Source organism: Neomonachus schauinslandi, chromosome 9, assembly GCF_002201575.2.
Source record: "Neomonachus schauinslandi chromosome 9, ASM220157v2, whole genome shotgun sequence".
Classification (NCBI taxonomy): domain Eukaryota; kingdom Metazoa; phylum Chordata; class Mammalia; order Carnivora; family Phocidae; genus Neomonachus; species Neomonachus schauinslandi.
In genome coordinates, this window is record NC_058411.1 from 45,113,428 (window position 1) to 45,136,572 (window position 23,145).

The window sequence follows — 23,145 nt, forward strand, 5'->3', positions numbered from 1 at the left end:
AAACCAAAGTGTGTACTTCTTTATGTATGCTAGGTTTAATCAGCATATTTGGGAGTAGTATTCTAACTTTTGACCACTACATCATTGAAGACCCTTTGTAGCCATCAGCCAACACTTTACAGCATCTTGTATTTTCAGCCAACACTTTACAGCATCTTGTGTTTTTTTTTTCACAGATTTCAGACTTCAGGAATCGTTCTTTAATCTCCCACAACTTCTTTTTCCGGAAAATGTAATGCAGAATAAAGATAATACCCTCGGTATGGTATATGTCAGGAATAGCGCCAGAATACTATGAAAATGATCTACTTAGAGGTCTTCTGCTCACTGAAAAATTTCATCAATTCTTCTGTGAGATCAGCTTGAATGTCACCATTATAGACTATTTTATATATATTTTCTTCCTGTATTTTCTAATCTTAAGTAGTAGTGGTCCTGAAACTCAAGTATTGATTAGCCACTCAATGTGCTAAAATGATACTCCTGTACGTTCCTACAAAGAAGGAACCTTATAGAGAGGGAAGAAAAGCATTAGTCTGTTTTCCTTCTTTATTGTCCTAAAGGCTTCAGAGAGGTTCACTGTTCTTTTCATGTAAGACATTTAGATATAAAAAGGTTTCATAATATAAGATATGCAATCATTCCCAGTTATTTCAGGTGTCAGTAATATTACTCCTTAGGGCTGTAGGTATGCACAAATATTTAACCTTCTTTAAGAGGGGTAGGGTTGCTTTTAAAAATTAGTGGTTTGGGATGTAAGAGATATTTTCAGTCTTTTAATTTTCAGCAGATTCTAAATGTATCACTAAGGATTTATCTTAGTTTAAAATCACTTTATCATTAACTTTCATTCCTTTTTCCACAGCTCCTCTCTTTTTCCTTTTTCTTTTTTTTTTTTAAATATTGGATTTGTCTTTAACAAAAAATATGTTACAAGTTTTTCCTTGGATTTTTAACTGCATCTAATTTTACAACTTCTCTGTTTAACTGTTAATATCCCATACTTTTTTTTCTATTTTAAAAGAAAAAAAAAAACTCGATAAAAATTCCAAAACAATATTTTAATATAACAAACAGATTCGGGTTTTTTTGCTCCCTAGCAACAGTTTGTGTTGCTGTAACTTCATGAATTTCCCTCCAAGGAATGATCTTATGTAAGTGCTCTCCCTGGCCCCACTCATGTAAATAGTTAGTCAAATCTATGAAGAAATTATTTGATTTGTGCATTTTGCATATTTAATTGGATGAAGGAAAATTAATCCACTCATTTATCGTGCATTCAAGTAGCCCTTTTATCTACCATCTTAAAACGATCCCAACTATCTAGGCAACTAGACCACTAATCATAACTACACCAAACTGACTCAAATGGTAATATGTGTGTGGCTTCTATTTCTCTTCCCCTGCTTTTTTTCATTTAACAATTACTTGTTAAAGGTTTACCATCGTCAAGGTACCAAGCTTGTCACTAGAAAAGATACCAATATGAAACAGACTTCAGTACTGCCCACAAAGATGTAAATGCCGGTGTTGAAATTAAATATTTTCTAGAGAATATATATATATTCTAGTAGGGAGGTGAATAACTACATGAATAATTATAGTATATGGTAGAATATGATGAGCCACATAACAAAGGTACAGGTAAAGGACTCTGTCAGTTCTAGGGAATGAGAAAATGCTTTCAGGTAGGAAAATCATAAAAGGCTCTGTGGAAGTAGGATTTGGACATGCAGAGATAAAAAGATGTTTCAGGAGAAAAAACAGCATAAGCAAAGCACAGGGTATGTAGAGAACCAGAAGTTAGTTAAACGGAAGGGAATCGTTCTAAATAGGATTGGAAAAGTTTCTTAAACCAGATTGTAGAGGGTCCAACAAATCTGCCCATCTCCTGGAGTTTTTTGTATTCAAGATTTACCCATAGAGCCTACATTTACCCATAAAGCCCACCTGTTCTCAAACATGAGGTATTTTGAGTATCTTTCAGGATAGATTAATATTGGGAAATTATTTTGGCAGATATGAAAACTGATTACAAAACTCATTTTAGAGTTTTTGTTTTTTCCTTTTTTTTAAAGATTTTATTTATTTGAGAGAGCGAGAGTGAATGAAGGCGGGGGTATGACGGAGAAGGAGAAACAGACTCCCCACCGAACAAGGAGCCCGATGCGGGGCTCCATCCCAGTACCCTGAGATCATGACCCGAGCCCAAGGCAGATGCCTAATGACTGAGCCACCCAGGCGCCCCAGAGTTCTTGTTTTTTCAAATAAAGGACAGCTGGAGAGTATTCTTAAATATATTTGAAATTATAACAATTCACAAAATATAGATATTCCTTGAATGTCAGACACCTAACCACATGAAATGTATAGCTGAACTGAGGCAGCACAAAAATAAGACATAATTTACCAACAAGAACTCAGCATAATCTTTTTTATTATGAAAGAATCTTTTGCCAGTGATTTGAAAACACAATTTCCTTTACTAGTATTTTTCTTGGTGTCTGCCTGTAGCCAAAAATCATGCAATTATGACCGTAATTATTACTTAAAATAGCTTTTTTTTTTTTTTTTTTAAGATTTATTTATTTGTTAGAGCCAGAGGAGGGGGGGGGGAGAGGAAGACGGAGAATCCCAAACAGATTCCCCACTGAGCGCAGAGCCCGACTCAGGGCTCTATCTCATGACCCTGAAACCATGACCTGAGCCAAAACCAAGAGTTGGACACTTAACTGACTGAGTCGCCCTGGTGCCCCCAAGATAACTGTTAAGATTAAGTTTTTGAAAATTTCTCTCCAGGAAAGTTAAGATGTTTCCATTAAAACAGTAGAAACCTGTCCAATTAGTACCCATTTTAATACTAAGATGCTAACTTTCTGTTCACACATATTGTTTAATACCATATCCATGTGGACAAGCCTTGTACAGAGAGTTCTCTGATGAAAGCACAGTACTGATGACACTTTACCTCCATACTTCATAAATTGCAGACCTTCACTTTGGGGAAAGAGGCCTATATGCGAGACTCCCCAGAAAAGCAAAGAATCCATGTTTTAAAGCAGTATAAGCAAACTGCTAATGATTGTTAAAATCTAACAGTCTTTTTCTCAGTTTTACTTCTCTTCAGTCGTTCAGGATCACAGTCTTTTCTTTGTGGATCGAGGAATTCTAGCTCTCAGGCACTCAGAAGAAAGGATAAAGTGATGATATAAGTTCTCCTTTCTCTTTGACCTAACTCGGTGAGAGAAAGTAGGAAAAAACTACCAGCTGTGTTGTGCCACCCATTTTTGATATGTTAATCATGAGAAAGTAGGTCCAAGGCAGTTCCATATAGATTTGGGCCTACTTTGGCCAAGAGCACATCTCACAGCACATAAAGAACGGTACTGCCATCTAGACCCTTGCTCCCCTGGAAATTCTGTGATCTACATAAAAGGGAGAGAATGGATGAGACCTGGGCCCACCTAATTCCATCTCTCCACCAGCAGAACCAACACATGTGAGGTCAGCTGCGCTAGCAGCCAGACGGCCTATTGTAGACCTTTTAAGGAAAATGAGAGGCTAAAACTGATTGATCGGGTACAGGCTGGCTACCTTACATTAGTCCCATTTTGATGAGGACAGCCTATAGATAAATAGCAAGGGATAGGAAGTCCCTGTAGGTGAGAATGACAAAGGCTATAATAGGATGATGATTAAATTCAGCATTTGAGTGTCTAGTATATGAAAGGCAGTGTTTCACGACAGTAACAGCATTTAAGAATAAATGTCAGGGAACCATGAGAGACGACGGACTCTGAGAAACAAACTGAGGGTTCTAGAGGGGAGGGGATTGGGGAGATGGGTTAGCCTGGTGATGGGTATTAAAGAGGGCATGTACTGAATGGAGCACTGGGTGTTATGCACAAACAATGAATCATGGAACACTACATCTAAAACTAATGATGTAATGTATGGGGATTAACATAAGAATAAAAAATTTTAAAAAATAAATGTCAGGGACACAAAATCAAAGCCAAATAATACTTGCTATAACAAAAAAATTTCCCTTTCTTTGACTCTAAAACAACAATTTGACTTAAGACTGTTAGACTAGGAAGACATTCTACAGTAGCATTTTAAAGTAGAAATTATAACTTGGTGGTCTTCGCCGATATTAATGTGTATTTTTCTCATCTCTTCTGTTTTTCCTCTTATTTCTCCTCTTTTCTTTATAACTAACTCCAGTTTGACTTCTCTTCATCATGCTTGAGAATTCCAGTTTCCTCTTTTTTCATCTTCCTGTTGTGCCAGAATGTGCCTACAAATCAAACTCAAATGTCCCGTGGAATTCAAAAGACAAAAGATTCAGACGTTACTACCCCACAGTTCCACATATGGATTTCAGCTATTTCTGATGTATTGTGGATTAGCTTATTGTAATTTAAATGAGAAAAATAGCAGTTTAAAAAGATTATAAAAGGCCCATGTCAGTATATTTTACAAGTGTTTTATAACCTAATTGGTATTTATGCTGCTTAAGGGTAACCTTATCTGAAAATGTATAGATAGGTCCATGGACTTTCCTTGTCAGAAAAGCATAGTTGAATAGAAAAGTAACAACTATATGCATTTTGAAATCACCAGTGGATCTTGTCACAAAGTACCTATTTAAAATAAGCATTAGCTGAACATTTATATGAAAGCATTCTCTAGAGTGAATACGATTTCCTCTGCAATTATCAAATTCAGTAGAAAGCAAAACCCAACTTTTGTTGGAGCCTCCTTGATATTTGCCACCTTTTACTTTCCACATCTTCTGGCACTCTGAACAAAGATCTGAGTGTTTTTTTGTTTTTAAGAGAGTTCCTTCAAAATATTATATAGCTCAATGACTGTTTTAAAGGAGTTCATAAAGATCGAAGTATTGTTTTTCTAAGTGTTTTATCTCTGAGAACTTATTCCTTGGTAATTCTCTTATAGCCTTGATTTTTCTCTAACAGGTATTGCAAGGGCTTTCTGTGGGCTTTAGAAAAAGACTTGATTGAATTCACTGATTTGTTTGAGGACAGCATTGTTATAAATGAAGTCCTTCATCCCAAGGATCACCACTGTTCCTCCCGGTTTAACTGTCCACCCAGTGGATTCTTTATCGATCATACATTTAGTGAGCACTTGTATGTCCCAGGTGCATGTGAGGCCCTGCTGATTGCATGGGGACCAGGCTGTGTGACGGCAGCCACACGGGGAGTCTAGGACTGCAAAAAGTCACCACCGAGCGAGGTGATGGATAGGCCCTACCCAGGGAAGGAGCCTTTGAGTGACCTGTGTACCCCCCCAGACATTATTGCATATGAGCCTGGCGAACAATTTTGCAGGAGGGCTGTTTTCCTTATTTTAGATTAGGAACAAAAATTAAATGGGAAAGCTAAGATTTGAGCCCAATTTCTTTACTCCAAATATACTCTGTGATACCAAGTGAATTTTTTTGTTCTGTTCCTTTACTGTTCCATATTGACCTGAGCATACAAAAGAAAGGACTCCACCAAAGAGAATTCCGAGCTATTGAGGCTGTTTTGGGTATTGTGTTTTTTGGGGTTTTTTGGTTTTTGTTGTTGTTATTGTTTTGTGGTTTTCCCCCCAAAAGCTTAGAGTGGAAAGTCACTAAAGGAAAAAAAAGGTACTTAGGAAAATCACTTCTGTTAGCTAAATTTTTATTCTCAACTCTAGGTGAAGTCTATATAGAACATATTGTAATACTTACTCCTTTGTGTGACTTTCTTTTCTTTTTAGTGGAATTGGATCACAGAATTGATTTTGAACTCAGAGAAGGACTTGTGGAAAGCCGCTACTGGTCAGCTGTTACGTCGCATACTGCCTATTGGTCTTCCTTGGATGTTGCCCTCTTTCTTTTAACCTTCATGTACAAACATGAGCACGACAATAATGCAAAACCCAATTTAGATCCAATCTGAACTCTTGAAGGACATTAATGGCCCAAAACGGATTTCTTTCTGTTAAAATATGTGTGTCAAGATATGGAGATTTCAGGTTTACGTGTGTTTCAGTTTTGTTTAGGGCAAGAAACATTTAAATTTAAAAGCACTTTATTTAAAAAAACAAAAATATTTTTTCAGTCTGAAAGAAATTATTTACAGTTTTCATCATTTTAATTATGAATCTGACAGAACCCCCTGCAGAAAATCAAGCACGACCTGGAATTGAGTTTGGGTTATAAATCACAATCTAATTTCTCCAAATATAAAGGCATATTAATAAGTTGAATCTAATGTATTAACCAAAATATGTTGTAAATCTAAAATGGCCAAGGTCCAGTGTAGTCTATGTAAAGATCACTGGTGGTATCACTGTTGTAGATTCCTATGAAAGCTTCTATTTCCATAGTTCTTTGAAACAAGAGGATGACAGATTTCAAGTGTTTTGAATTTAACTTGCTTAGAAAAATTAATGCTAAAAAAGAAACAATGTTTGAACTACTGTATTTATAATTTATTACCTCTAACGGCTTTATTTCAATATATGAAACATGACATTTTTAAAATGTTTCCTTTGAACAATTTCAGAACCACCTTTGTTTTCTATAGCATTAAGACCCTTTTTTCCTCAAAACTCCATCTTTATACTCTTCAGAGGAATATATAGACACTGTGGCATACTTTCTGTATTTTTTTCATTAAAAACTTGTGGTTTCACATAATTAACACTAGTTATTTTGAAAAAAATGAACTTTTTATTATGTCACATGTACCTCAGAGAAAGCTAAAGTTTTCTAAATTTGACACAAAGTACTCCATCGTGGCTACATTTCATTAACTTTATTGGACAACTAGTAAACAACTTTGGAGTAGTGAGTACTTCGACTGTTTTAAATATATAAACATCGGTGTGCCAAACAATTAACATATGTAAAGGGATGGAGTGCCACTAACACATTTTACTTGTGAAGTATTTAAGAAAACCTGGTTGAGACACAAGGCACATAGATCAGGATTCTAAGGCACTGGGAGAGTTTTCCTCCGCTGTGATTGTCTCCACAGTGCTTTTCATCTGAGGAGCCCAAAGTGCTTTAAGACTCAGTCATCTATGTGGTAGCTCCTTGAGGTAAGTAAATGAGTGTTTTTCTCATGTTACGTGTTAATACACTAAGGCACCAAAACATTTTAAAGTGCCTTGAATTAGATTACAGAGCAAACAGAAGAGCTCAGATTGAGGCTAGACTATATTCTTTTATATGCTCTAGTGACTAGTAATTCACATGTGACCTCTTAATTTGCAAACAATAATCACAGAAGTTGCAATGCGTAATTTGGAGAAGAGACTGTGAAGCCAATATTTTACCCTACTATTCGAATATGTTCTGGGGTTTTCACATACAGAGGAGAGTTACTTAGAGGAGATCATCTCTACCCCAACCAACCCTCACTTTCGAGTGGCTTCTACTAGGTTCCACTTAAGGTGCTTTCTTTGCTTATCTTACAAGGGTTTTCTTAGCTGCCCAGTTGGGTCAGTTGCACATCTCACCTACTCCTTTCTTTACAAAGTAGTGGAATCGATAGGCTCGCCTGTAGGTTTTCCTACAGCACTGTCAGTCTTCTTGTCTATTCTGGCCTTTCATTGAATTTGCACAACAGAAAGCACTTCTTCTTAGTGCTTAAAAAGATCCCAAGGCTCCATGACCAAATATGTGACTCCCTGAGAAATGCTTGCTATAAAAGGCTTTTGATGAAATCTTAGCAAAGCTGAAGCAATCTCTTTCGAATTTAGAGATTCCTGTGAACTCAGGTCATTTTCATTCCCTAGTTTATTTCATAAGTCTAATTCAGTTCTCAGGAAAATTAAACTCCTGTCTCATATGACTGTATCTTTAAAGGTACTTGAGCATATATTGCTATAGATGGTGTGACACTCAAATGTCTAGGAGCTTTAAGGGATTCATTCTTAACCACTAGAATGTGAAGAGCCCTTTTTACCTGAGAAGAGTAGAGTCTATCAAACCTTTTAAGTTGCTATTGAGTAAAAAAAAAAAAAAGATATAGCTATAGCTATATTATCTGCTTTTCATTTTTCATGTTGAGGAAACAAATTTAACCATATGGAGTTTATTTGAATTCTTGAAAAGAGCAACACTTAAAACCCCCCCTTGGCAAAATGAGATATTCTGGATTACTGAACAGGTATTTTGATTTCATTATTTCATCAATAGAGATGGTGATCTTGATTTGATAGTACTCTTCTTGTTTCCATGTCTCTGCATGTTATCATGGAATGTACTTGTATATACTCAAGTAATATACAGAGTATGTGTAATTCTGGCTTGATTTAGAAGCTAAGTCCGTTACTGAGTAACATTTTGCAACTTTATTCCAGCAAGTACTAAATTGGCCAAAAAGTTCTGTTTTTGATACCATTAAAATTTTATTCTCTATTTTGTGTACATGCTATGATGATTCTTCTGAGTATTGGTCAGATCATTCAATTTGAACCTAGTTAGGGTCCCAGGAATTATCAAAACTTAGAATAAGGAGAATGTTTCAGATTAAATCTTATCTTATTTTTACTTTGAAATTAGCCTTTGCTAAAGCCTTTTGTTAGTTCATAACTTTATTTTCAGCAGTAATTATGCTTATGTTACAATCTATCATTACTGTATTATCGAATATAATTACAAAATGTACTGGAACTACCCCTTTATATGTGAAGCAAACCATAAGAATCTTATCTTTTACTTCTTTTTATTAAATAGCGTCTGTCAGCTTTTGGAAATTCTCACACTGCACATGTTCTGTCGAAGCCTTTGGACAGTGACATGTGAACATTTGTCCTCACCTCTTCTCTCTGTTGTTTCCTCACTGGGGGCTGAAGTGTCCTGGTCTACATGGCATTCACACACCATATGCCCGCTTTGCATTGCCCTGAAGAGTGGACAGGGAAGGGCGCCTGGGTGGCTCAGTTGGTTAAGTGACTGCCTTCGGCTCAGGTCATGATCCTGGAGTCCCTGGATCGAGTCCCGCATCAGGCTCCCTGCTCAGCGGGGAGTCTGCTTCTCCCTCTCCCGCTCCCCCCCTTGTGCTCTCTCTCTCTCTATCTCATTCTCTCTCTCAAATAAATAAATAAAATCTTAAAAAAAAAAAAAAAAAAGAGTAGACAGGGAAAAGAAACCATCAGTGGTGTCCCAGTCAGTTCACCCTTCATTTCAGTAATGGCACCTGAGCCCCTTAAAAAGTAGAGCAGACCAGACCTAGAGATTTCACTGTAAGGTCTGCAGTGGAGGAAAAACAATTGAATGGCTTTCTTGTTAATTAGGTTGGTTAATATTTCTGTCTTCTCAGCTACTACATTTGGATAATTGAGAAAGTTAATTTGAGTGTATGTCTTAACTGTTTTTTTAATACTTTAATTTTATTTAAGTAATCTCTGTACCCAACGTGGGACTCGAACTCACAATCCCAAGAGCAAGAGTTACGTGCTCTTCTGACTGAGCCACCCTGGCACCCCTGTCTTAAAAGTATTTTTCAGCAATCTTGTTGGCATTGAAATGGGCCTAAAAAAGAAATGTGTGATGTTAAAAAGGGTCAAGACAGAGTGAAAAAGAGGATCTAGTAACTCCTACACTAGAGAAAGAACTAGAATTGTACTAAACTCTCTGAGTGTTGGCTAGTTGACTTCTGTGGATATTCTCAAGTTGTCTCTTACCCATATTCTGTCATCCCTGGGCCTCACGCCTCTGCCAGGAATTGGATGGTACTCTGGCTGACTTTGAAACACATGCACTAAATATTTTTATAATTAGGTATGGTCCAGTATGTATAGTTTCCTAATGTTTTATAAGAATTTACTTATATGAAGAACCTTTTGCTGTACCTACAAAGAGCAGATTTGGCAGGAAGCGCCCCCACTGGACTCAACTCTGTCACCTCTAGGATGGATCTAGGGAGCCCGTACAACCCACACTGTCTCCCTATATGGTCTCCTTTTGCATTAGTCAAGGGGAAAGGAACTTGCAAGGAAATAGAGTATTGAGTTTAGAGCCGTGTATAGAATGGCAGGATATAGAATTTCATCTCCCAAGTTCTCATGTAGTAAATATGAGTACTGTGATGGGAACAGCTTGGGTTATATACACCCTGTTTTGGTCTTCAGTGGATGTTTGTGAAAATATTCAAAGAATCCTAAAATCTCAGGGCTTGTACAGATTTTAGAGGTCATCTGGTCCAACCCTGTTTTAGTTTCATGTGAGCATTTAGCATAAAGTCATGAAAAGTAAAGCCAGAGGTAGCATGTTAGGTTCAGCCCAAGAGGCTCAATGAAAGAGGAGGGAAGTGATGGTGCCCATAAGGAAAAATAACCACTAATCATAGTAGAATTCTAAAGCTGGGAGGGGCAGAGAGAGCAGCATTTTCCAAAGCATGTTTTGCAAATGTCAGCAGATGTTTTTTCAGAAAATAAGTTTGGGAAATGCCAAATTTAAAAGAATCTTTTACAACAGGACTTTGGGAGCCTTTGATACACTAAATGTAGTAAGAATCGATCTGGTACTGTGGGGGTTCAGGAAGGGAAGTTTTTCCAAATTTATTTAACCAGATTTTTTTTTTAATTGGAATATACTTAGAGAAATGATCACATTATTTAACTACTCCATTTTACAGAGATCTGCCCCTTCATGTTATTTCATTTGACAAGTGACCGCTCCCACCCTGTAAGATCACATGGCCAGCCAATGACAGAGTCAGAATTAGAACCTAGTCCCCACCCCCATTCCCAGCGACGTCTTAGGCCACACTACCTGTTTCCTTCCCCTAGGAGATCGGCAACTCCTGAAGGGCAGAAACTCCCTCTCCATTTTTTGTGCCTCCTCCCGGCCCCACCCACAGCCCTCTTGTGTAACCTGATGCTTTACGGGCTGCAAGCTCTGGACAAATGGCTCCAGGCTTGAGTTCCCCAGTTGGTCTCCTCTGTTTCCAAGGCCCTTAGGAAAGAGTGCCCTACCGGATCAGAACAGAGGGCCTTTCTTGTCTCAGACTCAACATACTCAAGAAAAAAAACAAAACTAAATAAGAAAAAAAAGGTACACCAGGAACATACTAGTTTTCCATTCTGGAGACAAATGCAAATTTGATAGGGAGGTTGCACAGTGTTAAATAATGTTTGATATTCCTTTCACTCCCTTAGTGTTTGTATGTTGGCCTTTTATCAATTCATGACAGGCAGGTCCCTTCTAAAACTGTTCCAACGTAGGTTAACTAATGGAAGTTTTTTAATTTAAGTACTGGAGAACAGAAGAATTTTTGCTGCTGCTGCTGTATATGTTGTGTGTGTGTGTGTGTGTGCATGCTTCTTTTCCCCAAAAATAATCTCTTGGCAGATAGCATGAACTTTTCTTCTGCCCTTGTGTTTGAATAAGGGTGGGAGTGTGCTTAGTATTGTCTGTCACCTTATGGTTTTTCATTTATTTGTAACAGGGTGCAACTTGCTTCCTCCCCACCCTACAGTTATCAGGATACTTTGGGAAGTCACTCTCTTTAGAAAGATTACATCTGGTCTGCTGTTGGAGTAAGATGAAAAACAAGTGTATTAACTCTTCACCTTTAATGCTTTCTCCTGGAAAACATCGAGTGTCTGTGAGCATCATTCCTACCTTCCCTTGACTACACCTACACACACCACCTTCTCTGCTTGATCTCTGAAAGTCTTTGATTCCCTGTGAGCTCTGTCATAGAAAAATATAACCATTTTTGGTCCTGAGGCTGTCATAATAAATCCACACTCTGCAAGTAAGAGTCTGGGGAGCTTTTTGCTCTCTGCCACTGGGTATACTTCTCAGGAGCAGTGGCACCGTGACTCTCCTGAGACCCTTTCTTCAGCTTCTGTGACCTCTTCTGATGTTTGCCCGCTCTCCCTGACAGTACGAAATGCTGTCAGTGGCTGCCGTAACAACTCTTAGAAGGTGGCCTTTTTCTTTTTCCTTTCTTTCCTCTCATTTTCAATAGTCAAGGTTAATTTTCTCAGAAACTTCAGTTTTTACTGAAGCATTATTCCCGTTTTTATCTCTGCAGTGATCCGCTTGGATGGCAAAAAAACAACCCTCATTTTAGAAGTGTTCAGTGTTGATTTTTCACAGCTGGAGCTAGTGCATGCACATTTAATAATTTCAAGGAAGTGAGGTGTAAATGTAGTTTCCTCCTGGATTACACAGTTTCTCTAGCTGAATGGATCCATTCATTATCTCATTCACCAGGAGCAAGCAATTATGCCCTATAGTAACCTGAAAGAGTAGGCTGTTCTAAGCATTCTTAGGAACATAATCCTCCTGATCCTATACAGTTTATGGTAATCTTCCCCAAAAGTTTATGAAGAGTGAAAGATATTAAAATCTACACATTCATGAGCTATGGCCACAATACCACCTCCTACTAGGAGGGTTGGTGGCCACAGGGGCACACTGGCTCCTTCAAGAACACGTATAAAAAAAAATTGGCACGTTCAGATCTTGTACAGTATAATCCATTCACAGCTTATCGTCCCAGGGTTCAAAAGATGACCATAGTTCTCAAGCTTTCAGGCTAATCTGAATATGTGATAAGCGATAGAAAATTAACCCCGAGGGCACCTGGGTGGCTCCGTTGGTTAAGCAACTGCCTTCGGCTCAGGTCATGATCCCAGAGTCTTGGGATCGAGTCCCACATCAGGCACTCCCTTCTCTGTGAGGAGCCTACTTCTCCCTCTGCCTCTGCCTCCCACTCCCCCTGCTTGTGTTCAATCTCTCTGTGTCAAATAAAATCTTAAAAAAAAAAAAAATTAACCCGATAACCCATGCAGATTAGCCACCAACTGGTAGTACATTTCCAGTCCCCCCCCCCCCCCTTTGGTGCCAGAGTGACTGAAAAATAAGACTTTAGATGTTATTTTGTAAGAATCCAGGAATTTCAGTGCTGGACAAAAGCAATTCCCTAATGGGGTATTGACCTTAGATTGGGAAACAAGTGACCAGGATGTCAGGACTGCATCTAGACTTGAGGCGAGATAGTATGTGGACTGGAGAAAGAAAAAGCAAATGGGACTGGAAGAAGTCCATGGTCATGAGAGCCTGACAGCTTAGACGTTCCAGAGGAGTTAGCCCAGAGGCTGTTTCTGGGAAAGGGAGAGTAGAGCCCAGCATCTTATTTCTCCTCTTTGGGGGTCCTCTCCTCTCCTATCTTCTTAGGAAGTACTGCCCTAGCCCTGCCCACTCTATATGGTCCTAATAGAGCTGCCAGTCCTACAAAAGTCTTGCAACTTTTCCTGTCTCTGGTTAAAATTATTTTCTGCTTTGTATGAGCCCCTATTAACACAGCTCCATCATAGCACTATCTGTACCGTGGCCACGTGGTGGGCATACTTCCCACTCCATGAGCTACAGTGATTAGCCTGGAGATAGGCACGTGACCCAAACTAGACTGAGCAGAGGCTTTCCGTGGGATCTTATTAGCCTTCTATGGCTATTAAATACAATCCAGTGTGATACGAGCATGGAGCGATCTGTGGCCAAACTCCACCCCTTCCCCTGCAACATGGATTATGTCTATCTGCTATGGGAGGAAAGGAAGCCTACACACATAAGCAGGGTCAAGAGTTCTGGAAGAGCTGAAGCAAGTGCCACCCCCAGATTTCCCAGTCACACCTCCCTTATATTTGTGTAAGCTATTTTGAGATGGGTTTCTATCTCTTGGAAACGGAAGAATCCAAACTAATAACCACTTGACCAAAAATAACCTCCACATCCCTAATGGAAACTCTGTCTTCGGAGACAATGTCTTATGAAGCTTTTCCTCAATCCTCTGGTTGAAATTAATTACTGCATGTGAGCACCATGTCTTCGTCTTTTTGGACCACTGTAGCAAAAATAGCATAACCCGGATGCCTTATAAACATCTCTCACCGTTCTGGAAGCTAAGAAGCCCAAGCTCATGACACCAGCAGATTCGGTATCTAGTGAGGGCTTGTTCCTCACAACTGTCTTCTCGCTGTACCTTCACAAGGGCTCTCTGGGAATCTCTTTTATAAGGGCACTAATCCCAGTCGTGAAGGCTCTATCCCATGACCTAACCTCTTCCCAAAGGCCCCACCTCTAAACTCTATCACACTGAGGATGAGGTCTCAGCATATGAATGTGGGGGAGAGACATGTTCAGTCCATAGCACCCCCCATTAACAATGTATACCTCAATAGTTGCACTGGTTTCATTCTGCCTTGATTTGGAGTTTGATTACACATCTCTTTTCCTCGTTTGCAAGCTCTTAAAAGGTAGCATTGGACCCTCCATAGGGCACCACATCATAGGTGCTTAAATGTTTTGAATTATGTCTAGACTGGTACTGTGTACCAAGATCTATTCTAAGAACTAGGAATAACAATGAATTTTAAAGTACAAAAATTCATGCTTTCATGGAGTTTACATTCTAGTAGGAAAATTATTGGACCAAAATTCATAGGAATTGCTGAATTGGGAAAAGCCTTGAGGAAAGGCAAACCCGACCTAGAACCAAGAGGCTCAGACAAAAGGGACCTTGCTTTTTCCACAACCAAAAAAAAGCAAAATGAAAAGCTCTTAGGGTGTGGCAGAAGTGTATGTCAGGATGAAGTTGAAAATAGAACTTGAGCATACTATTTTAAAAGATGGTTGTATTAACCTGTGCCAAACAAAAGTGGCCAGCTAGATATAATTATAGGCACTCCTCGGCTTGTGCCCCATGGTAACTCAGTGACAGTTTCCTACAGAGACCAAGAACTATTTTCCTTCTCACCATATGCTCTTCCCTAAACTTAACAGTGCATGTTCACATCTCTCTTCCTTTGTACTTGCCATCCCCTCACCCTGGAATGGGTTCTTTTTTTTTTTTTCCCATTTATTGAACTGTTATTTTGAAGTCAGTAATCACTGAATTCATGATAGGGAGAAAAAAAATCCCCAGTGCTTTCCCAATTCCTTCCAGCTGCAGAGTGTTTCTCTCTCTACCAGAGATTAATTTAGGATTTACCCTCACAGCAACTGAAACATAGTGGAAGGGAAAACAAAGGAGAAGAAGATGCAGTTCATGAGAAATGGTAGTTGGTCAATTAATCTGTTTTTGTGAGAGACTAGAACATTTTGCCTCAATATTTATAGAGAAGGAAGTATATTCCCAAGTTTCAACTAACTATTAACTTTGGGACTATAACTTTTTGGGGAGCTAAAGTATGTCCCTACGTTTAAAGGCACCCCAAGGTCAATCCTTACACAAAACGTTACCTCTGGTGGTCGCCTGAGCATGTGTACTAAAGATGCCTCCTGTGGGGAGGGGGCACCACTGCACAGAAGGGGACGAACTGGTCTGGGAGAGAAGCATAGGTAGGGCCAGTGGAAAGTTCTCAGGCTATGGGGACAACTGGGGCACCTTGTTGGGGGGGCTGTCGGAGCTGGTGCCTCAGGGTAATGCCAAATTGGAGAACACCTGTTTCTGACCCAATAAAACCTGGGAATTTTTCTCATCTAGATCTGTGGTTGTAAAGATTTGCTACCTGTTTCAAAGTTTTCTCTGCTCATTTGCCCCCCTCAACTGTAAAACGATTGAAGGATATGTCTATATCCAGGGGTGGGGAAGCTTACAGCATGCTGTTTATTAAATCTTCACTTGAGTGGCTTTTATATACAATCATTGTTACCAGACGTCTACCTGGCACCATTCTAGATGCCTTAGATGTATTCCCTCATTTAATGTTCACGATACCTCTATGAGGTAGACGAACACTGTTGTTAGGCCTTATTTTCCCGCAAGGAGACCAAGACACAAAGGTTTGGGTAACCAGACCCCGTCACGTAGCCACAAGATGATGGAGCCGCATCGTAGAGATGCTGAAACCTGTGTTCTGCTGCCTTGCCCGGCATGATGTGTGGGAGAGCATTCCAGATGGGCCTCAGAACCAGACTCCGCACAAGTATCTATAGGAAGAGGCCTGGGAATCATGACTCAGTCAAAATTCTAGCTTACTCCCCTGCTTGTGGCCTTGATTGCTGGTAAAATTAACCACAGTGCTTGCAAGTGGGTTAGAAAAGAGCATTATTGGGACGCCTGGGTGGCTCAGTTGGTTAAGCGACTGCCTTCGGCTCAGGTCATGATCCTGGAGTCCCGGGATCGAGTCCCGCATCGGGCTCCCTGCTCGGCGGGGAGTCTGCTTCTCCTTCTGACCCTCCTCCCTCTCATGCTCTCTCTATCTCATTCTCTCTCTCAAATAAATAAATAAAATCTTTAAAAAATAAAAAAAATTAAAGAAAAAAGAAAAGAGCATTACTTCACGAGAAAAATAAACCAAGGTGATCGCATCCTACTTTGCCTTCTTCAGGGCTATAAGTAGGAAGGCGGATGTCTTGACAAGTGGGTTGCTCAGTGAGTATAGTCTTACCTGTATTTCTTTCAATACATACAAAAGCTAAATATTCTTACCTAGGAATAAAATCATCCTGTGAATGGTCAATCCAGATACCCTAGGTTTAAGCAAGCTGAAAATAACCTGTATTGTAATTTGTCATAATCATCCTGGAACCACATTTTTTAATGGTGTTAAGTCTTTTCCAGAATTCAGACCCTGAAATCTTTCAGACGGTTATACAGGATATATTGCAACAATCCTGCTGGACAAGATTTAGATTGAGCACTTTCTCACAGGACCTAAGAACTCCATAATGAATTTGTTGGGTTTTTTTACCCTTGAATTGTTTCTTGTTCTCTTTCTGTAGTGAATAATGTTTATAGATATAGGCACTTAGGTTCTTAGCTGTACAGAGGTCCCTAAGAAGTCCATAAATCCTTAATGAAAAATTGTCATTAGAAGGACCTACAGGGGGGGCGCCTGCGTGGCTCATTTGGTTAAGCATCTGCCTTTGGCTCAGGTCATGATCTCAGGGTCCTGGGATTGAGCCCTGGTCAGGCTCCCTGCTCATTGGGGACTCTGCTTCTCCCTCTCCTTCAGCCCTTCCCCTGCTCCTGCGCACTTGAGCTCTCTCTCTCTCTCTCTCAAAGAGATAAAATTTTTTTGTTTTTTTTAAAGATTTTATTTATTTATTTGAGAGAGAGAGTGAGAGAGAGAGAGAGACCACGAGCCGGAGGCGGGGGCAGAGGGAGAAGCAGGCTCCCTGCTGAGCAAGGAGCCTGATTCGGGATTCGACCCCATGACCTCGGTGATCATGACCTGAGCCGAAGGCAGACACTTAACCGACTGAGCCACCTAGGCATCCCAAAATATTTTTAAAAGCATAAATAAATAAAAGGAACTAGGGGGGCACCTGGCTGGCTTGGGTCAGAAGATCATGTGACTCTTGATCTTGGGGTCATGAGTTCAAGCTCTACACTATGATGGGTGTAGAGATTACTTAAAAATCTTGAAAAAAAAAAAAAAAAGGAATTCCCTTGAGTTTAAATCGTGTTTTACATTTCTCTGAGAGGCTTGACAGACTCAGATTTCCACTCACCTGAGATGTGTTGAGTTCTATAACCACAGAGTTTAATAATACTGAAGGCAAATTTCAAGATTCAGGAGCACAGTCATGTTTGTAAAAGCATTCCGTGTATGACTTGGTTGAGATAAATTCTATTAATCTAAGGAGAATCATGAAATTTGTATTGTCATTTTCCTAGACTTGTAAATGCTTTCCTAACTTCATATGCCATGTGCCTAATTTACCATAACAATTTCCTTTGGTTGCCGATTTTGCCTCACCTCTTATTTATTTCTCATGTCTAAATAGTTCATATTTATAGCCTAAGGTGTTGCCATGATAATGGAACTAAAAGGCAAGTGATATATGACATCATCACACCATCACCATTCTTTGTTCAAAGAGGTCTAATCTTGTGATTTTGGCAACACTCTTACTGTTTAACAAACCAGTGAATCATCTAATTAAACAGCTATCCCATTAATAACTCATCTTTATACTTTCATTAGCTAGATTTTACAACCTGGTCTCTGCCCTGGTAATTAAATATTTCATCATCCATATACCTTTAAGTTCATTGCTTAAAACTTGCCCCATGTTTCTGCTGTTAGCCTTTGTCCTACTCTGGTATGTCACTAAACAGGCTGAGCATTCAGTAAACTATGCTATTCAGATTCTTGCATAACATTCTAGTTTAGAACACAGTAGTCTTTTTGTTTTAGAGGGCCAAGCTAAAGAATGTTCTCATTTAGGTGGTGGCAAATAATCTCAGATGTTATCTAGGTATGTATATCATACTACTATACATTTTTAAAATATTTTACATAAGTCAGCTCGTAATTATACATGGCATTGAGAACAGTGCTGACTGAAACAAAATGATGAAAACGATAATTGTTTTGGAAATGTAATCTAAAAATACACTCAGATATATGTCAACACGTGCTTGTGTCCTAAGTAATTCAGTAACTCAGGCAGGCTCTTTGTCAACTCTCCTCATGTTAACTGAGCCAGGGTGATGGTAGGAAGTGTTGCAGATAATCAACTGCTTATCAAGTCTTGGCTGACCTTTACTAAGTGGACATTTGTCAAAGGTGGCATTAAAGATAGCTTTTAAATCCATTTGATATTTATTTAAGGACTTGAAGATCCTCCAGCTGGAACACCAGTGTGTCCAGGTATGTAACTCAGTATTCACAAGAGAACATTCTCTCTCAAGATCTTTGCCTTCCATAATCAATTCACAAACTGTCCTTCCTCTTTGCACCCTTACAACTGAGCACCAGTTCACTAAAGGACTTATTTATAACTGCAGTAGTCTAAAAATTATACTCCAAAAATCCTTGGGCAGACAAATGCCATTGATCCCAATGTCACATTCAGGAAGTCACTGATCCAAGTACCATATTCAGCAAATTCCCAGGCATGACCAAACTTGCTAGAAAACCAAAAAGGGGAAATCTGGGAAGTAGGCCAAGATCCTGGGTGTCATTGTACAGTATCCAAGCCAACTCTGGTTTCAAAATTCTTTTGAAATTGTTACTCCATGATAGGAATGCAGTCTGTGCTTGGCCACAGATCATCACACAAGAAATACATTGCTGAATTGTTCTTGCACATTGCTGGTTTTTCGCAATAGGAAAATTTAATCCTTGGTAGAAAAGTTTATTTTGTTTTTGAATTTGTGTAAAATCTGGTGGTGAGGCATTACCAAAAAGTAGATATAATACTGGATTAGGACTTTTTATCATATGTAATCTTGGGCTAATCCCTTATCTTCTATCTTCCCTGCTATTTCCAAAGATGCTGTGAAGAATTAACAAGAAAATATTTAAGACATTGTTATGAGCTTCAGGAAGACATGCCTCAAAAGGTACTGGTAGGAAATGGTAAGCCTGCAATGATAAACCTTAAAAAGTAGTAGTATCCCTAAATAGTTTATTGATGTAATGTAGTCTCAGTAAAAAATGCAACAGGATTTTTTTTGAAGCAAAACAAACTTATTTCTCAAATTCATAGAGAAAAAAATAAAAACAGCCAGGAAATTTCTTAGGGAAAAGAAGAGCAGCAATAAGGGTGATTAGACCTACAATAAAGTAAAACACTCTAAATCTACTGTGATCAAAACTGTAGTAAGAGTGTATGAAGAGAGAAGAGAGACCAGTAAGACAAACCAGAAAGCCCAGAAATGCATGCAATAGACAAATTAAGTATATGAAAAAGAAGACATTTTGAATCATTCAGTGAGAAGAGTCTAAAAGTATGACATACACTTTTCACCTATAAGATTGACAGCAAAAAAAAAAAAAAAAGTGAAAAAAAAAAACCAAAAAAATTAACATTCTCTGATGGTCAGGGTACTAGCAAACAGGTATTTTCAAATATTTGCTGGTGGAAACATGAATAGGCACAACCCCTTTAGAGAGCAATTTGGCAATAGCTATCAAAATTGAGAATACTCATACCCTTTAACTCAGCAATTTGCTTTTACTAATTTACCCTTCAAATATTCTCTTATATGCAAAATGACCTACGTATAAAGTAATTCATTGCAGAAATGTTGGTGAGAACTAAAAATTAGAAGCAATGTAGGTGTCCATTGATTTGGATTAAATAAATGATGATTCTTTCATAAAGTGGAATGATATGCAGCATAAAGATAAAGATAAGGCAATCCTGTTTGTGCAGATCTGGAACAATCCCCAAGCTATATGGTTAAGTGAAAACCAAAATGCAGAGCAGTGTGTATAAAACATGGAATGTGGAATGTGTAGTGTATAGAATGTATACTTGGGGAGGGGGGAAAGTCTATCTTTTGGATAAGAAACTAGTCCTAGCCCTTCAACAGATGAATGGATAAAGAAGATGTGGTCCATATATACAATGGAATATTACTCAGCCATCAGAAAAGATGAATACCCAACTTTTACATCAACATGGTTGGGACTGGAGGGTATTATGCTAAGTGAAATAAGTCAAGCAGAGAAAGTCAATTATCATATGGTTTCACTTATTTGTGGAACATAAGGAATAGCATGGAGGACATTAGGAGAAGGAAGGGAAAAAGGGGGGGGGCAGAATTGGAGGGAGAGATGAACCATGAGAGACTATGGACTCTGAGAAACAAACAGGGTTTTAGAGGGGAGGGGGGAGGGGGGATTGGTTAGCCCGGTGATGGGTATTGAGGAGGGCACGTACTGCATGGAGCACTGGGTGTTATACGAAAACAATGGATCGTGGATCACCACATCAAAAACCAATGATGTATTGTATGGTGACTAACATAACATAATAAAATTAACAACAACAACAAAAAAACTAGTCCTAGTGGTTTCCTCCGCAAAAGAGAGTGAGGGACAGAGCGGGAGAGACTTCACTTTTAGGCTATATATTTTGTGTCTTTTGACTTTTTAATTGTGTCCATAAGTTACCAACCCAAAAGCGTGGGGCTTTTTATTTGTTAAGAAACAACAAACAGGGCGCCTGGGTGGCTCAGTCGTTGAGCGTCTGCCTTCGGCTCAGGTCATGATCTCAGGGTCCTGGGATCGAGTCCCACATTGGGTTCCCTCCTCGGCGGGAAGCCTGCTTCTCCCTCTCCCACGCCCCCTGCTTGTGTTCCTGCTCTCGCTATCTCTCTGTCAAATAAATAAATAAAAATCTTAAAAAAAAAAAAAAGAAACAACAAACAGTGTAACACTGATAGCAGAAATAAAATAATATGAAAAATAACTTCCGATAGATTTACATACCACAGTCTAAATACCATAGAATATAAATGTTTCTTATTCTTTTCAGGGTATTGAACAATATAAATATGATTATTCCAGAGGTGGACATTGGAAGATTTAGAATGTAGGAAACAAGAAAGAAATGTCTTACCCAGACATTTAGAGGAATAAAGGGTCAGAATCTCTTAAAAGGATAGTTTAACTATATGTCTCAGTGTTCTGAAAGAGCTTCGGTAACTAAGTGGTGGCTTTAAGTCAGCCTAATAACTTAATAACTTTAAAAATCGTAACGCTTGCCCATGAATCCTGGCTTTTGAGTGGTCCAAACACTTTGGGAATAGTATTTAAATATGCTCAATGGGACTTAGATTGAGCACTTTCTCACAGGACCTAGGAACTCCATAAATGAGTTTATCATTTTGTACTGTTTTAACTTTGGACTGTTTCTTGTTTCTTTTATGTAGTGACTAATGTTAGGCAAGGGGGAGAACGTAACTCAGATGGCTATGAAATCTGGTCCCTTCTATGGTAGAGAAGAAGGAAATCATGTAAGACCAAAACTGACTGTAGCCCCTTCTGCCTTCTAAGGACAACAGGATAGTAGCTCCTACCAGTGAGGAAATATCAGCCCCCTACTTCACACAGAGGCCAAAAAGAAAAGTCTTTGCTAGCACTATTACTGCTGGCAGGCTCAAGGTGCACATTCTCTTAGATGAGCCATTGTTTTGCAAAACATACCAGTGAGTTTTGGGATACACAAAGGAAGCCTGGAAAAGATCAAAATAGTTCTGCATGTAAAGAAAACTGAACTGATGCATAAAGAGCCCCAAGAGCCCTGTTAAATTTAAGGTGAGAATATGCGAAGAAGGTGTCAAAGGGAAAGGAAAACCAAGCCAACTTATGTAAAGTCTGCTCCATATGTAAATGCCCTACACAAATGATAAGGTAAGGGGTGGGGGGAGGGGCTGCTATTCCTCCCGTGGGGACAAAGCAAAGCACAATACTAACAAACACACCGGTATACAGTTAGGCAAACCAGCAGATAAATGAAATAAATTCTCCAAATCCCGAGGGGATTGGAAAATACATAAATTGACCAAATTTCCTTAAGGAAGAACATAGAAGCTCAAGCTAATTTCCTTTGAATTTCAAAGGAAAGTAATCCAGCTGACATCTGGGTTATGCCTCCTCCCTCCACTCAAGACCTGCACAGTGAGATTGTGAAATAGACCAGTACACTTACTACATCAAAAGCATTAGCAGGCACAAGGGGAGTACTTGGAATTCCCCACTCCTTCCTCTAAGAAGAGAGTTTCAGAGGTTTCACCTAACCCAATCTCCAGCTCTTGGTCAGGAAATTAGACTTTTTAAGACCTCTCATTTCTCCTGAGATCTTTAAAATACTTGCTTCCTCCAAAGAACTCCCTAAATTCCTCCTAAGAATTTACTCATAAAAATGTTTCCATGGTTTTTTCTCGTACTCTCATGGACTCATTTGTTACCATTTATGTCTGTTGATCTATCTCAAATTTATTCTGAGATATAGAGGGAAGTTTTTTTTTACATAGTCACTCAGTTAACTGTCTAGACATTTTTTATTGAATAATCAATCCTTTCCCTATTCAATTAAAAAGCCACTTTCCATCATGCTAAAATTCTTCACAAGGCTATTTCTGGATTCTGGAATCTATTCCACTGACTTTGACGGTGAGGGAAAATTCTTCATCTACCCTCAAGGTCTTCCAGATGGACTAAGAATTAATTTAACTGAGACAGGTTAATAGAAGGAAAAACCAAATTTTTGTTATGGGCAAAAAGAGGCCCAATAATGAAATCGAAACCCAAAGAAATGACTAAGGCAGGCAGTTTTTATACATTTTAGACAAAGGGACAATAGATTTGTGAGGAATTTACAGGTTAAGTAAAACAGGCATTTGAGAGCTTTAATTAGTAAGGAATTCTAAACAG

At 38.9% G+C, this 23,145-nt stretch overlaps 1 protein-coding gene across 3 annotated transcripts in view; it reads left to right on the forward strand.

The window, feature by feature from the left end:
* DDHD1 (DDHD domain containing 1) overlaps positions 1 to 6,884 on the forward strand; it is a 94,582-nt gene extending 87,698 nt beyond the window's left edge. For 2 of the 3 annotated variants that reach the window (XM_044917771.1, XM_044917770.1), the window contains one exon: positions 5,773 to 6,884. In XM_044917771.1, the coding sequence (XP_044773706.1) occupies positions 5,773 to 5,954 (182 nt within the window). In that variant the 3' untranslated portion in view covers positions 5,955 to 6,884. Of the gene's footprint in view, positions 1 to 176; positions 261 to 5,772 lie in introns of all 3 variants that reach the window. The other variant, XM_021701322.1, reaches the window with a different exon arrangement.
* Positions 6,885 to 23,145: the final 16,261 nt, after the last annotated feature.